The sequence below is a fragment of the Falco rusticolus genome, chromosome 2, assembly GCF_015220075.1.
Source record: "Falco rusticolus isolate bFalRus1 chromosome 2, bFalRus1.pri, whole genome shotgun sequence".
NCBI classification, from domain to species: domain Eukaryota; kingdom Metazoa; phylum Chordata; class Aves; order Falconiformes; family Falconidae; genus Falco; species Falco rusticolus.
The window spans coordinates 116,261,400-116,276,525 of record NC_051188.1 but is presented as its reverse complement, the minus strand read 5'-3'; the positions used below and the strand labels follow the sequence as shown (position 1 = coordinate 116,276,525).

Below are 15,126 nucleotides of genomic sequence, written 5' to 3'. Positions count from 1 at the left end.
AGCTGGTATTTGGTTTTTAAAATTTCAAAATACACTTAATTCCCTAGGGAGAGTTGTAGGGTAATACATAGTGCTGCTATTTTCTCTAGAAAGCTGAGTTATAGCAGGGCATAGCTCTGCTATAGTGATTATGTCATGACTCTTGAATGCTTTTCTTCAGTCAGTGGACTTTGCACTACGCATATGTAGCTATCATAAAAATAACAATTGCGAGTTTGCCATTTTGTTTTCCCAAGGGACTTCTGTGACATAAATATTTCTTGAAAAGCAGCATCAATGTGAAAGACCTGTAAGATTCTAGTGTATTTCCCCAATACTTTAGAATTATTTAATTTGTGCCATTTTCCAGTAAAATGCTGTTCTAGTTGTCCATTTGTATCTTGGGTGTAATCAACAAAGAAACTAGATCACGTATTCTTAAGTCATTTTAGCTGAAATCAGCTGAGAGTCTTACCTACTCAATGGGCAGCTTCTTTACTGGGCTGATGAAAGGTAAACATGGTCCCAAGTTGTTTCAACATGATGACTCATGGGGTGAGTTTAAACAGGGGTCTTGTGAAACAAGATTTAAATATAAATTAGGCAAGGACCAAAAACTGTTTTTTGTCTAATTAGTTTTTTTCTGGATCTTTGTTTCCCACAGATAGCTATTTGTCTCACTGTCACACAGTGTCAGTGAGAATTACTTTCCTCTTTCTTTTTTAATATCTCTGTATTTTCTGTATTTCTAAATTTCTGTATTTTACAACTGAACTACAGCAACAATAATCTTGGTGCAAACCAAGAAGAAAATTGCCCCAGTGCTGTCTATTGTTTTATCTTAGTTATCAGAGAGAAACAAGGTATTATTGCCTATACATTTTCACCTGATGAGGTTCTGCTAGAGTATTGTGGCATTCCATAGTGAACAACACTCATATTTAAACCTTAATTTAGACAAATTAGGAATGTATTAAAAATGCAAACTATATATTTTTATAAAATAAAGGTATATTTAAGATATACATTAAATATACATTATATGAAATATGTTATATAAATATATATATTACTATATAAGATATGTTTATTATATATAGATAAAGCAGTTTAGCACTGGGGGGGACATAACAGGACAGAATTATTTTTTTCTGTTATAAATTGTACATACCATATCTGACTATGGTACCACTTAAATGCTTGTCAAATGAAGAGGTAAAGGGGAATTTTATATGTGTTGACATTGGAGAGAGGTCTTTGTAATTGTCCTTCACTCCTGAGCACAATCAGGTGTGGTAATACCATTTCTTCCTGGCAAACACATAGCTGGATCTGTTCAGTTGCTATTCTGTGTTCTAAGCTAGAATCAAGACATGTTTCTTTTGTTCCATTAAAGCCCATTATACTTGTCCTCCTGACAATTAACATGAGGAACAAATTAATCTTTTCCTATTTGCAGTTGTGCCTTATGTTTTTGAAGGCTATTATTGTATCTTCTTGAAGCTTTTTCACGTCAAGAGAACCACTCCTGTTCCTGCAATGTTTTCTTACCAGATACATTTTCATAACCAGTTTTGTTTGAATCGAAAGGAGCACAGTAAGAAAAATCATTCTAGTCAATCCACTTCCTTGAATTGTTGCATCCAAGCTAGATAACATATTCCAAACTAATTTGGCACTGGCTTTTCCACCCATCTTCCAACTGGTTTGCCTAGATCCTGGTTCTCTCTCTTACTGATGAGAATATCATGATAGAAGTTTCAGTCCAGTCAACATGTGTAGTATTTTGCTTCACCCCTATCCACAATACCTCTTCTGATCTAAGAAACAGAATGGGTTTGACAGTTTTAATGACAAATTCACACTGGATTTTATTTATCCCCTTAGTGCTATGAACAAGTTGAACATTTCTTTCATGAACTGGAGCTAAGCTGATTCTCTTGCATCTTGTTTTTTTCCATTTTACTACATAAATATAACATGGACTATCTATAAACCAGCAGCAAAACAGAACATACATATTTGGGGTTGATAAGTTATATTTCTATATAGACACATAGATATGGATGTGTATAGAAACAGGTTTGTAAATATACATATATACACATAGCAGTTATATATGTTACAGCTGTGTGTATATGGAATGGTGTGTATGTATATGTCTAGAGAAAGACATGCAAACATGGTTTTCTGTGCAGTATTCGAGGTATTTTTTAAATCACACTGGAAATAATGGAATTGGTAGAACTAATGTGATTGTATATTGGCAAAAAAAGCACCTAAATTTATAGAATACCTAAATGCAAATTTATTTCCCCTACTTCTCAGAGTTTTGCAAGCTTCACAGTAAAAAGTAGTTGTTTGGCTGAATTCTTGTTTTCAGTCAAGGAATGTGTTCTGAACTGCAAAAAAATTCCACTCTCTCTCCTTAAATTTGCAGGAACCTTGCTCAGCTATCATGGGCTTGTGGGAAAAAAAATTGATAAATCAATAAAAAGGGTTATATTGGCTATTACATATCATAGCAAAAGATTTTGATGCCTTAAATGAGCGCATCCAAAGAGACACTACAGAACAAAAGCGTACGAAGAACAAAGAAACTAGAACGAGCTGAGCGCGTGAGAAGGATACGAGAAGAAAGGTATTGTCTCTGTAATTTCTCCTACCTCCCCTTCCTCCAAGATATTTGATTCATTCCTGTATAAAGAATTTAAAACTTCTGAGCCAAGAGCATCCATATTAGAAGTACAGACCTGAGTGCTAGATCCTTTCGTTAATTAAGACCTACAAGTTTTTGCCTGGTTCACCCCCTTATTTTATTTGCTCTGTGCTGGAAGTGTACCATGAATGAGAATTGCAAGGCGGTAGTTGAATAAATTTGCCCTTGCTAATATAAGTTTACAAGAGGCTAACCAAAAAATTAAGTCCTGGCATTTAATCTTAGGTCACCTTCAAGTACGTCTAAAATAAACTTATTAAGGTAGACTTTGTAAACCATATGTGAATATCAAAGACTAGATGTGAAACTTTATTCAACACTATGCTTATGAACTTCAGGATATCCAGCAGGTAAGGCATGGAGAGACTTTAAGACGATGCAGGGAGGAGAAGCAGGACAAAGCAATATATTTCTTCCCTTCACAGCCCTTCGTGGTCATCAGCAGCCCACCATGATTCCTGTTAGAGAGTGAAGTGAAACGTTTTAGCAAGGCATTCTTAAAAAAATTGCTGATCGCTCCTGTCCCCCTGTGTGCCCTATATACGCAGAGATTTGCGAGTCTCAGTTACTGTGGGAAGTGACTGTGCAGCTGCTGTGAAGTGTCTTGGCTTGTGCTCATGCCCGTTTGGTTTACTTCAGCAAGTACATTGCTTAAGCACATTTTAAACACCTGGAATCTGACACATTCTTCATACATATTTCACAACTTATAAAAAATTCATGCGCTGTTAGTCTGCCAGATGTCTCTGCATCGACAAAACGCTCTGACCATGTTGGACTGTGTTGGGTTTATGCCGTGTTGAGAGGCGTAGTGAGGAGCACTGGCTTCGAACAGGCTCTCAGAGGTTGTCTAGTGATTGTGGGCATTTTCCATATATTCTGCTCCTGTTCCATGATCTTGATTGTATTTGTTCACTGGAAGAATGGATTGGGTCTGAATTAGATTAAAGGCTTCAAAGTTTTGCTAAACTTCTTGTGTCTTAGAGGAAAGCTAGCTTGTAGCTTCTTGCTGGTTTTACCTGTAGCTGAGGGCATGTCTCACATAGAAGAGATGGCATTAAATTCTCATTTTGCTGTTTTGCATCGATTCCTCACTGTAAGAAACAGGTTAATCTGTATTCAATTGTAATTCTGTTTCATTCTGTGCTTTAATAATTCCCCAGACTGCTTATTGTTCAGGTTTGCTTCCCTGAATGTTTTCTCAAAGTGCATTTCCTCCATAATACATTCATAGCAAACATCTTGTTCCAAATGGCAAACCAGAGAGGTAGTGCCAGTAAATTTTAACGCAGCACTGGCTGTTCCTTCCAAGTAGCATGGTTTCCTGGGTACGTCGGTGACCTCCCTTTCATTCCCCTCTGTGCCTCTGAACAACAGAGTTATTTCCTCTCTCAGTGCTTGCAGTTGTAAAGCAGGTGTAACAGTGATTCCTATGCACCAGTGCTATCAGAGCGATTGATGAAAAGTGTTTGATGAGCATATAATTTATTAATGGTATACTATTTAATACACAGGAGTTGAATATTTCTTGCATAAAGGTCTGGTACCTAAAAACCTACTAGTGCAACAGCAGTATACTGAGCATTGTGTGTCTTTCTGAACTTTTCTGAGCCTAGTTGAAGCAAATATGAATTCCCTATCTGCTACCACATAAACTGAATGCTTTGGTAGCAGTTCTCCATTATGTGTATTAAGAAAGATCTAGAATTATGAGAAATGGAGGTGTGTTAAAAATAGAAGAATAGGTTTTACATAGTCTGTTTTCCCACCACATAGTTGTGGGGTTTTTTTGTATTTTGTTTTGGTTTGTTTTTGTTAATGATTGACTACCTTGAAAAAATTGTTATAAAAGATTACCACTGTGAAAATTTCAGCATGACAATTTCAGCATGCTGTTGAACAATCATACCCTTCCAGTTACAGAAGTATTCTGTCACGTATCCTGTCCTCCAAAACTGCTTCTACTTCCCAAGTGCTGATTGAATCTTCTGTCAAGTAGCAGCGGTTTCTACCTCTGCCATGACATATACTCATGCTTTATTGATGTTAGCTTGTCAGGGTGATTTCTGTAGAATGTTTTTTCAAAATACAGAAGCATATTGTAAAACTCAGTTGGCATAAACCAGAGGATGTTAGATGGCCTAATAAGTATTTCTCTAGCGTGTAAAGTTTATGGCTTGGCTTCTTCATAATTCTTTGTTCATCTTCCCCCCCCCCCCCCCCCCCCCCAAACATTAAAACAACAACAACAACATAAACCCAACAACAATGACAAAGGGAAAGAGAAGAAGGAAGAAATGTACCTGATGAGGAAGATCCTGAGCCTGGGAACTCTGAAAACCCTTTCCAGCCTATAGCTGCTGTCATCTCTGAGGTATGGGAATATGTGGAAATCTGGATTGGTTTAGAGCTACCACTAAAAGATTTCTGAGAGGTAATGAGAAAAGTGGTTCATTTAAGAGAATTATTCTAAGTCTGTATGCACTTTTGTCTTCTTCTTTTTTATCTCGTCAGTCTTGTTTGTTTGCATTCAATCAATGCTTTCATGTTAAGAATGTTCCCTATTTTTGATTTGGGGTCAAAAAGTTTCGTAGACATGGTCGAATAAAGGTATTGTGAACAGATGACTGAACACATTTCCTAATTAAACTATTGGATATTCAGGAGTGAAAAATATTCAAAGTATTAGCTTCTTGTGAAGCGTTTTACTGAGGTAGTGAGCCATATAAAATCTTTCTGACTACTATGACTAGATTTCTGAGCATAACCTGTTTTCTGTTGAAAACATGAGACAATTGAGAAGTTTTCTTAGTTTTGAAAGAAGAAAAGCATATTAGTATATAATATATAGTTTCCTTAACCTGTGTTTCTGAATTCAGGTAGTTCTTATTTATTGTACCGTATTTTTTTTATTCGGTTGACTTGAGGTAACACAGTCTCAAGAAACACATAAACTCTCAGAGACTTTTTCAGTAAGTAATTCAAACATATGCTTCTCTCCAGGACAAAAGTGCCCATATCCATACATCTTGTAAAGTCAGCTACATGCACAATAATACACTTTATAACAACATACAGAGTAAGAAGAGAAGGGTGTAAGTATAGGCATTGCAGAGACTGTGATTTAGTGATGTAGAACCTGTGAAGCAGCCTGTCATTGGGTCCATATGACTCAGTCAGTGTTTCTCCAAATCATGGTAGCACTTTCTGGCTATTTAAGTTCTGTGCATGTGTATTGTGTTTTAACTAAAATATTAAAAAAGAAAAAAAAAAAAAAAGGAGGAAATTAGGAGTTTTCTAACCTTTTGCTCAGGACTTTCTTCCTCTGGACAGGATACTGGCAATTTGATTTCTTTACTTATTTGTAAATGTTTTCTATGCTAGATGTGGGACAGAAAAATATTTTAGGAACATTTTGATTTTTAAAACTACCTTCCTGTCTTATCAGTCATTTTACAGCATTAGAGGGTGTTAAAAAAAGTATCTTTTTTCTTAGAATGAAAAACAAATTGAAAAAGAAAAGAAGCGGCAAAGGTTGGAGACTGAAAAGGCTACAAGTCTCTTGAAATCACAAACAGAGCAGGAACAAATGGATGCCCAGCACTTATCAAGTAGCAGCAGCCAAATCACAAATGATAGTAGACTAGAAACATGCAATTCTACAACTACACAACTTTTGCAGCACGAAGAAGAGAGTGAGCAGCAAGCCTCAGAATGCCTTGACTCAGGTAAAACTGCTTCCTTTGAATTCGTCATTTAATGTTACTTTTCACATAGTTCTTCCTTCTGTCTGTGTTATTTTCCATGATACCACATGTTAATTTAAACTGTTGAAAACATAAAAATACACCATTAGGGCACTGTATTGGAAGACCTGTATAAAAAAAGGGCATGCTTGTTGGTGAGACTGATACTGTAGCTGAAACTAGGTACATTTTTATTATAATAAAATATGCGGTCCACTTCCCATCAGTACCAAGCTAAGTTGAATTTCTTGATTAAAATGTAGAGTTTGCATATATTTTATGCTTACAGTTTATTTTCTATAGTAAAATGATGTGCAGATTTTACATTTCACATAATTTTGTATATAAGTTTGAGCTGATTTATGTCACCCCAAAAATTCTATTAGAAGATGATCTAGGATATTCTCTGAATATAACTGATATGTAATGCTGTATTTCTGTTTGGTATAGATAACAGTAAGAAAAAAAGTAAAAAACCAAAATTAAAAAGGGGCCACAGAGTAGAACCTGTTAATACTGATGATACTGTTCCCAAAAATCCTACACCACCACCAGCTCTTCCACCAGGTAAGTCTACTAACAAATAATAATAGATGTCTCAATTTGTGGTTATTAATCCTTTAAAATAGTCATTTGTGAATGATGAAACTGGAATGGTCTTCATACAGAGATATGCTACTGAAACTTAATCTCTAGGAAATCTTTGATGCAGTTTCCCGCTTCACAGTATGAACTTCCAGCAGTATTAATTTGATCTGTCCTTGTGGGGGAACATGTTACTGTTTTCACACAAAAAAAAAAAGAAGAAAAAAAAGAAAAGAAAAAAAAAAGGCAGAAACTTGCCTACTGACTGGTGAAAAAGTGATTAAAATATCAATGTTTTTAAGGGTAATTCCATTTATTTTTAAAGTATTTAATAATTATTCACCATAGATACAATATATTACATACTTTTGGCATTTCTAAATGCTTTGATTTCTCCCAAAGAGAACTGGCTTTCATACATTTCATCAGAATCAAGTGCAGTCGTGGCGTGTTTTGACTGTCTTTGTTTTCCTTTAGTTGGCTGGGGAACTCCCAAACTTAATAGACTTCGAAAACTTGAGCCTCTTGGTGAAACTCATCATGCTGGTAATTTAAAATGTTTTGGATTTTTTACTTTTTTTATAGCATTCTCCATTGTTCATTCACTTCTACATTCATTTCATCCTTCATCCTTTTTTTTAATTTCTTAATGCCAGTTTTCATTGACCAAAAGCTAACACTTTTGCTTAGTAGAAAGCACCTTTTTGATTTTTCAAGTCTTACTCCTTTTTTTTACCAAAAAGAGTAAGTTCTGTCAGATTCCCTTATAAAGTTTGAAGTGGCACAGGATATCAGAAGCTATTAATGATCAGAAGTTATTTGCACAGCAGCATACAACTAAATATTATAATGTGGCACATAACAAAGAGCAGCAGGATCAATTGCTTTTAAGAGTCCAAACACATTTTGCATTCAAAATGGAAGTTTCAAAGTGTATCTCCATTGTCCATATGTAGACAATTCATCATTATCTGATGCAGTGGGAACAGGAGTGGTGTTAGCTGGATACTGGAAAAAGGCTGAGGTACTCAGCAGAGAGGATACTGCAGAAAGACCTAAGCAGGACTGCAGAGATCCAGCAGGGCTTATTAATTTGCCATCCATAGTGGCTTTTCCACATCCAGGCTGGTTCTGTGCTGCCTGTTTGTTTCCACACTGATCTTACGATCTGATCTGGAAGCGCCAATCACATCACAATACTGAACCCAAATGAGCCCCGTGTATTTTTCTGTAGTTCTGTGAACCATAGCCTCCATCCAGGTGAATTCACTGTGTGTAGGCTGACTCCCTGTCTTGCCTCTTGAGATAGTCTAAAATTTCTTCTCCCCACTGGTACTGCCTCCGTATGGTTTTAAAAGCATAGTCTGTAAGTTTTTTGTCATTGATTTGGGGGTGTTTTCTTTTGGCAAGGAAAGCTACAGAGATGTGGGCACTTCCAAATTAAGTGCATCACGTTAGTGACTTCAAATGAGGGACTGCGATCCCAGCTGTGATGAAAAGCCCAACATAAATTTGATTGCAGAAGTAGCGAGACTTCCAACTGAAACCCTAGGTTATTGGTCTGCAAGGAGAGTTGTCAATGATAAAGCTTGGGATCTGCTCCTTTACCTGAAAAGCCAGTGTCCCTGGAAGTTCACAAACTGATAGGAAAAATAAGTTTAGTAACTGGAAATGTCAAGATGTAGCAGGCAGGTTCTTAATTTCTTTCTGCAGTAATGACTGTTTTCTATTTTTGGAAGACCGTGGAAGATTGTTTTTCATATGCTCATATTGCATCTTTTTCTCAGTTTTAAATGATAATTTCTGCCTTTTTATTACATTTTTATTTTTCAAATCTTGACAAGCCAATTGAATGTGGAGACATCTGGAGTTATACCAGAGAAAGATAACCAAACTAAAGCAATGGGAACACTCACACAAATTGAACAAAGAGAACGTTAATTGAGGAACTTAAAGAGAAAGGAGCTCAGTGTGGATGTCATGATCCTTGAGCTTAACCCTGACTTGAATTGATTGTGCTATTATCATGTAGTACAGCACCATATGTACATACCTGCTGAAGTTCTGAAGCAACAGAAAATGGAGCTCCTCTGCCGAAGAATCAAAAGATGCTTAAAGGGGAATTAAGATCTCCAAAACCTAAAAAACTTATTTTTCACAGGAACGTCATTCATGTGCATAAAATGTAATTTATAGTCTTAATAATAAAACCATCTTGCTCTTTTTTATTTAAAGGCAAATAATGAGAAGGCGACAAGAAAGAAAAACCAGATGAAGAGGTAGGGAGGGGAAGAAAGGGAAGAGATGGTACTCAATTTTTGCCTGTGCCTAAGGGAGGTGTTGCATTTTCTAGCAAGAACATGGGTGGGACAAAGAGGGAAAAAAATGCATAAGCTAGGTTGCCAACTCTCAGGTATGTAAGTTAGTAACCTGAGATCTTTGTTGATGTAGTCAATTTGTAAAATAAGGACAATAATTAAAGTGTTTTGGAATCTTAACAATGGAAAAGATGTTTGTAGGGAAATGATCTCTTGACCAGAGGTGTAACCATTGAGATCAGAGGAAACTTGGAGTGCTCAGAACTTTGCAGCTTGACTCAAGACATCGCCTGCTTTTTGCAGAGATTTGGTTTTTTTCAGGAATTTTGAGATGCAAGATTCACACAGATACAGAAAGCAAGAAAACATGTATTAGGCATCACTATTTATAAATGAAAAAAGTTCTTCAAATGCATGGTCCAGCATTGCCAAATCTTCAGTTAAGTCCTGATATCAAAGAACATCAATTACTTATTTTGTTTAAAGCACTTATTTTTTTTTACTCAGACCATCTGAGAGCCATAGAATCATAGAAATGACCCGTAAGATCATTGAGTTCGACCCTTAACCACCAAGTCCATCTTGCACTGAGTTTAGCTTGTCATCTGTCCTTGCCCGTTTTCTGTCACGCAACAGTGTTTTTCAGTGAGTTTTTACGTATTTTGTAGATGGAGAACCTGCTCCTGCTTAGAAACTCATTTGAGTTTCCTAAAACGAACGGAGCCTGCCTTTGATCCATTTTTTAGAGAACAACTCCTTTTGGCTGTCCCTTCAGCAAAGAAATAAATCAGGTTTGAATTCCTGCCCCCTCCCTGCTTTGCCCAAAATTCACTTTAAACGTGGTTTTAGAAGTTTTTTCAGCCATTCAACCTTTGTGAAATAAAAAAGCCTGGTTTCCTTATAGGTTTCATGATTAATTGATATAAATGATTTGAAGGTACAATTTGCAGTGAAAGCTTAAAGTTTGGCAGGAGGGTGTTTATTGGTTCCTATAGCTGGGGCTTTAGTAAGGCTTTCTTCTCTGTGGGTTTTTTGGATTCTCTGAAGTACGTTGTTTTCTATAGCAATACTGCATCCTGTTGAACAACATGCTTTGACAAACCGTTACTGGCCAAGGAGCTGAAAAATCCTTGCGTGGGGGGCAAATGAGCATCTACCTTTCGTGTAGACCAGGCTGAAAAACCTCAGTTCCAGTAGAATGCTCAGGACTCCAATTAAAATTGTTAGTGTCCATAAGGGCAAGGAAAGAAAAAAAGTATTTTGACAGTCTGCTTCTAAAAGTTTAAGGAGCTTTGGTTATGCATAGAGCTTATTTTCAGGAGCGTTCTCCAACTCTATGTCCAAGAGTGTGTCGATGAAACATTTGATAGCTCCTCAGTGTGAGCTAACCCCCTTTAAGCTTCAAAGCAGATACAACTTTTTGTAGTGTTGATTTCTGCTAGTCCATGGAAAAACACAGGTGTCTGTCAGTATTCCCATGCATTCTAGTACAGGTCTTTGTCAGTTAGTCTTAAAAATTATTTTTTTGGAAGTGTCACAGATATGTGATATACTTTGCTGATGAAACACATACAATTAGTGTAGTGTGAGGTTGGAATAACCTCCAAAGGTCTGTTTTTTAATGTGAGGTGTTCTCAGAGACATAAATCTGTCTTAATGATTTAATATGCAAACTGAAAAATTTCAGTGTTGGTGAGCAGGCTATTTGGTATATATATTGAGTCATTTTTGTGTCATTCTTAGCAGCGAACATTACGTCTGATACTTTGGCAGAGTCAACAGGCAGTAGAGGCAATTATATAAATCTTTAATTATATACTTACTTTCACTAAAGACTGCAATTTTTCCAGTCATGCTAATGATTCTAGCACAACACTAGGTAATGAGTGTCTATTTCTTGTCACTGGAGGATACATTTGCGAGGATGATAAACCTCTTTCATTATTGGACACACAGTCAAAATTGTCTGCCAGACCTCAAGGAACTGACTAATAAAAACATCCATTGTGCAGGTTTTCATTTACCCTAGAATCATTTGTTGCAGTTTTGTTGCTTTTCACATGCTGCTGCAATGCTGAATTAGCTCTATTAAAATCATAAGATCTACAACAATAATACAGAAGTGTTATTATTTTACTGATTAACTGTAAGGATAGCTAAAGCCTTGATCCTACAGACATATACACATATTCTTAGAGTCATGCAATCCAACTTACTTGCTTTTGTTAATTTTAGCTTAGGAATGCAATTTTAACAGAAGTTATTCCATATGTAGAACAAGTGGAATATATTTGTCTTGAAAAATTATGATTAGTTAAAGCTGAATTTTGTGTTGGCAGGCCATCAAGGCTTTGTTGGAGAAGAGGTTGTCAGTATAAACAAAATTGAGATTTGAATGCTTCAAAAAGCTGCTTCTATTTTTTCTTGATTTCTACCTCTTTCCTTTTTCCATCTTTCATTATATTATTTTGCTTGTGAAATGCTTTGCATGTAGCAGTCTGCATAGGTTTGTGGTTTTTGTATTTATTTATTTTTTTTAATCAATTACAATTTTTGGGAATAGTTGTTACTCTTTTCTGGTGTACTTAATAACTTTGTCTTGAACAATTTTACTACTTTAAACTCCTTTATTGACAGAAAGAAATGTTGCACTTGAATCTAAAAATTCTTAATATAGTTTTTAAGAAACGTAGTGTGGTTTTCAAGATAGATGCCTTGCATAAGTGGTCCCAAAATTTTGGATGCTGCGTAGTGTTACTGTACTTAAACCTTTATTGTAATGCAGACTTGACTACAGTAACATTCAAATTCTGATACTTATTTTTTTCAGTTGTTATTTGTACACTTTGGATGTCTCATTTCCTATTTTCAGGGATGTTTACAGATCACCTTTGGGCTTGATCTCGCAAATGCTGATGCATGTATAGTAAAATGTAGTTAAGCCCTGTTTTGGCCAATACACCTCCAGACTAGCACGATGTCTGTAAGTTGCTTGTAGGAATTAGCTCAAAACTTGTAGACTACCTAGCTTTCATTAAGGAAGCGAGAATTTACCTTATTTCAACATTCTTTAGGCAAGGGAGATAGTAAATAACAGATTGATGTGTTTTTCTTCTCTTGCATTTTTTACACAGATTTCTATGGAAAGCCTCTGCCCCCGTTGCCTATACGCCAAAGACCCAACAGTGATACCCATGATGTCATTGCTTAACTGGATCACAAATAGCATTTAAAAAACATGAACACATTATATCAGAAACGTTTTTTCCCTTGAAGGAATTTTTTTAAAATTATAACTTTATCGGCTTGTTGCAAAACAACTTGGTGACAATTAAACATGGAGTTCGTTCTGTCATGCTTGGTTGATCAGACTTTGTCATTTACTTTTCACAACACCAGCTCTTCTTCAGGATTCAGCGTGAGATCAAGTCCATGGATGCTCATATGAACATGGTATTGGATATTTATTGGGTTTACTTGTGAAAATACATAGCTGTAAACCTGAAGAAAAATACCTTCAAGATCACAGAATACTGGGTTATACGTTCTCACCAAGGTCTTTCTCCAGGTGCCGCACAGTCGTTGGTATTTTTGCAGCTTATAAATGATTCTAAACCATTTTGTAAGATTCTATGATAGGATGAATATAGAAAGGTTATGCAACAAATATTGAGTATATTTTTCTAACTTTTTATAAAATTATTTGGAAGTTGAATGGATGTGCATACCTACTACCAATAAAATGACATCTAGAAAGCATTAGAAAGCTGATAGTCAAATGCATACCAATAGAGTATGTCTGAGTCTTACATTTCTCTTACAGTAGCAATACCTCTTACGAGGGATTACACTACCAAATGCTTTTGTCCTATTTCTGGCAATCTGAAGGGAGGGGGAAGGTAGAAAGGAAAGTTGAAGATAAAAATGTTTTATACAGAATTAATGCTGTTTGAACTGTCTGAAAGTTTTTTCTTATGTGTTGTTTTCTTTGTTTTGTTGACTGAGTTCGGCATAGGTAATAAATTCAGTTGCAAAACCAGAGCTGAATATTGTATTGTCTACTATGTCATATGAGAAGATTGCTCATAGTAAAAGTTTTGCACTAACTTGGTCATCAGTTTTCATGAAAAACTGAATCAACCCGTATGCAGCTAAGCTCCAGGATTTTTTAATCTTGCTAATACTAAAATATAAGATCTTGAAAACTAAAGAAACCCCAGAGTCTGAAGGTCTTATATAATACTTCCATGTAATGTGTTGATTTTACTTTAAAAAAATCACACACAGGTGATACATAAACAGCAAGGGTTACAATTGATTATATTCCTATTTAAATGTTTTTTCCTCTTTCCTTGGAGACAACCGTTGGTATATTGTGTGAAGGCGTATCGTTGTGCCACTTGGTCACAGCAAGGAGGAAACCCCCCTTCAAAAGTATTTTTTGAAGCAGTACTTGATGGTTTTCTGTCACTCACTCAGTCTTCCACAACATGGTGTTACCAAATGATTTTCATAGATGTTAATGCAATGTGTATGTTCGGCACTTTTGATGTTAGAAATATTTGACATATACCCCTTATGGCAATGAGTTGCACAAATAAACATCTGCCATATTAATGGAAATTAAATTATTAAGATTCTTTTTAAGAATATGTTTGAGTGGAGGAAAAAAAAAAAATCAGTCTTAAGAATATTAAGTTTGGATTGGGAGGAGAGGAATATTTGAAGTCTGCTAGTTTAGTGTAAGGATGAAACAATTTGTATGTGACTTACCGTGAGAGTATTTTTGTTGTATTCTAATAGGGTAACATGGTTCAGTTTCATTCTCAGGATTTAGTTGTTTTCACTTCAAACACACACGATATTAAGTGGAAGGTGTGGTCGCATAAAAGTTTATGTGTGCATTCTCTATCTTACTATTTTTAGCTATACCACTTAAATTTTTTGGCTTAAAAACTCTTTCACAGGCTTGTATTTTTACAGCTCCAGTTTCTAGAAATGTATTACCCTTTTAATACTTACCTAAAATAAATTAATGGAAGTCTTTATTAAAAATAAAACTAAAAACTGCTGTGATAACAAAACTTGAGAAACTGAAATGTAAGATGTCAATACCTTATGTGAAACGTGTGTTGTGTGTGTGGACACATATCAGTTCTGTTTCTGCTTTTAAAATAAATTTTAACAGTATGTGACCAATGTACTCAAAAATGTTTCATACAGTTTGTTTATTATATTTACTACAGGTTTTTTCAGTAATTTATACTACCTTGACTTTTTATTTGCACAATATGACATTTATGTGTAGAATAAAACTAATGCACAGCATCAGTGTGTTTGCCATATTATCATAAATTTCCAATGTTTTGGAAACAATTATGGTCATAAGTGTTTGGTGGCTGCAAGTCTCATTTACATTGTTAAAATGTACAAAACAGAGATCTTAGATGGAATCCTTGTGTATTTTTACAACTGCATTGTGGTCAAATTTAGAATTTATTGATAGATTGGCACTAAGTTGTGTATACATATGAAGTGCTTTGATAGTGCACTTAATATTTGATAGGTAATAAGTTGCACAGTTGTAAGCTGAGAAGGAATTGCACAAATCAGGAGATTTCTTTAGGTTCTGATACTTTCTCATTTTCAATAAGATCGCTTTCAAAATGGACCAGTAGATTCAGCTAAGTATTTGTACTTAAATACATGAGCGGTAAGAACAGGAATATTCTACATAAGCAGAAAAGTTCATCTTATCGATGTGCAACACTTAAAATAT

The 15,126-nt window shown here is 35.5% G+C and overlaps 1 protein-coding gene across 1 annotated transcript in view; it reads left to right on the top strand.

The window, feature by feature from the left end:
- The window catches only part of ARL13B (ADP ribosylation factor like GTPase 13B), a 54,177-nt gene extending 39,619 nt beyond the window's left edge, over positions 1-14,558 (top strand). Inside the window, exons 8-12 of the mRNA XM_037378135.1 lie at positions 4,984-5,072; positions 6,195-6,426; positions 6,895-7,011; positions 7,507-7,575; positions 12,482-14,558. Of these exons, the coding sequence (XP_037234032.1) occupies positions 4,984-5,072; positions 6,195-6,426; positions 6,895-7,011; positions 7,507-7,575; positions 12,482-12,558 (584 nt within the window). The 3' untranslated portion in view covers positions 12,559-14,558. The remainder of the gene's footprint in view (positions 1-4,983; positions 5,073-6,194; positions 6,427-6,894; positions 7,012-7,506; positions 7,576-12,481) is intronic.
- Positions 14,559-15,126: the final 568 nt, after the last annotated feature.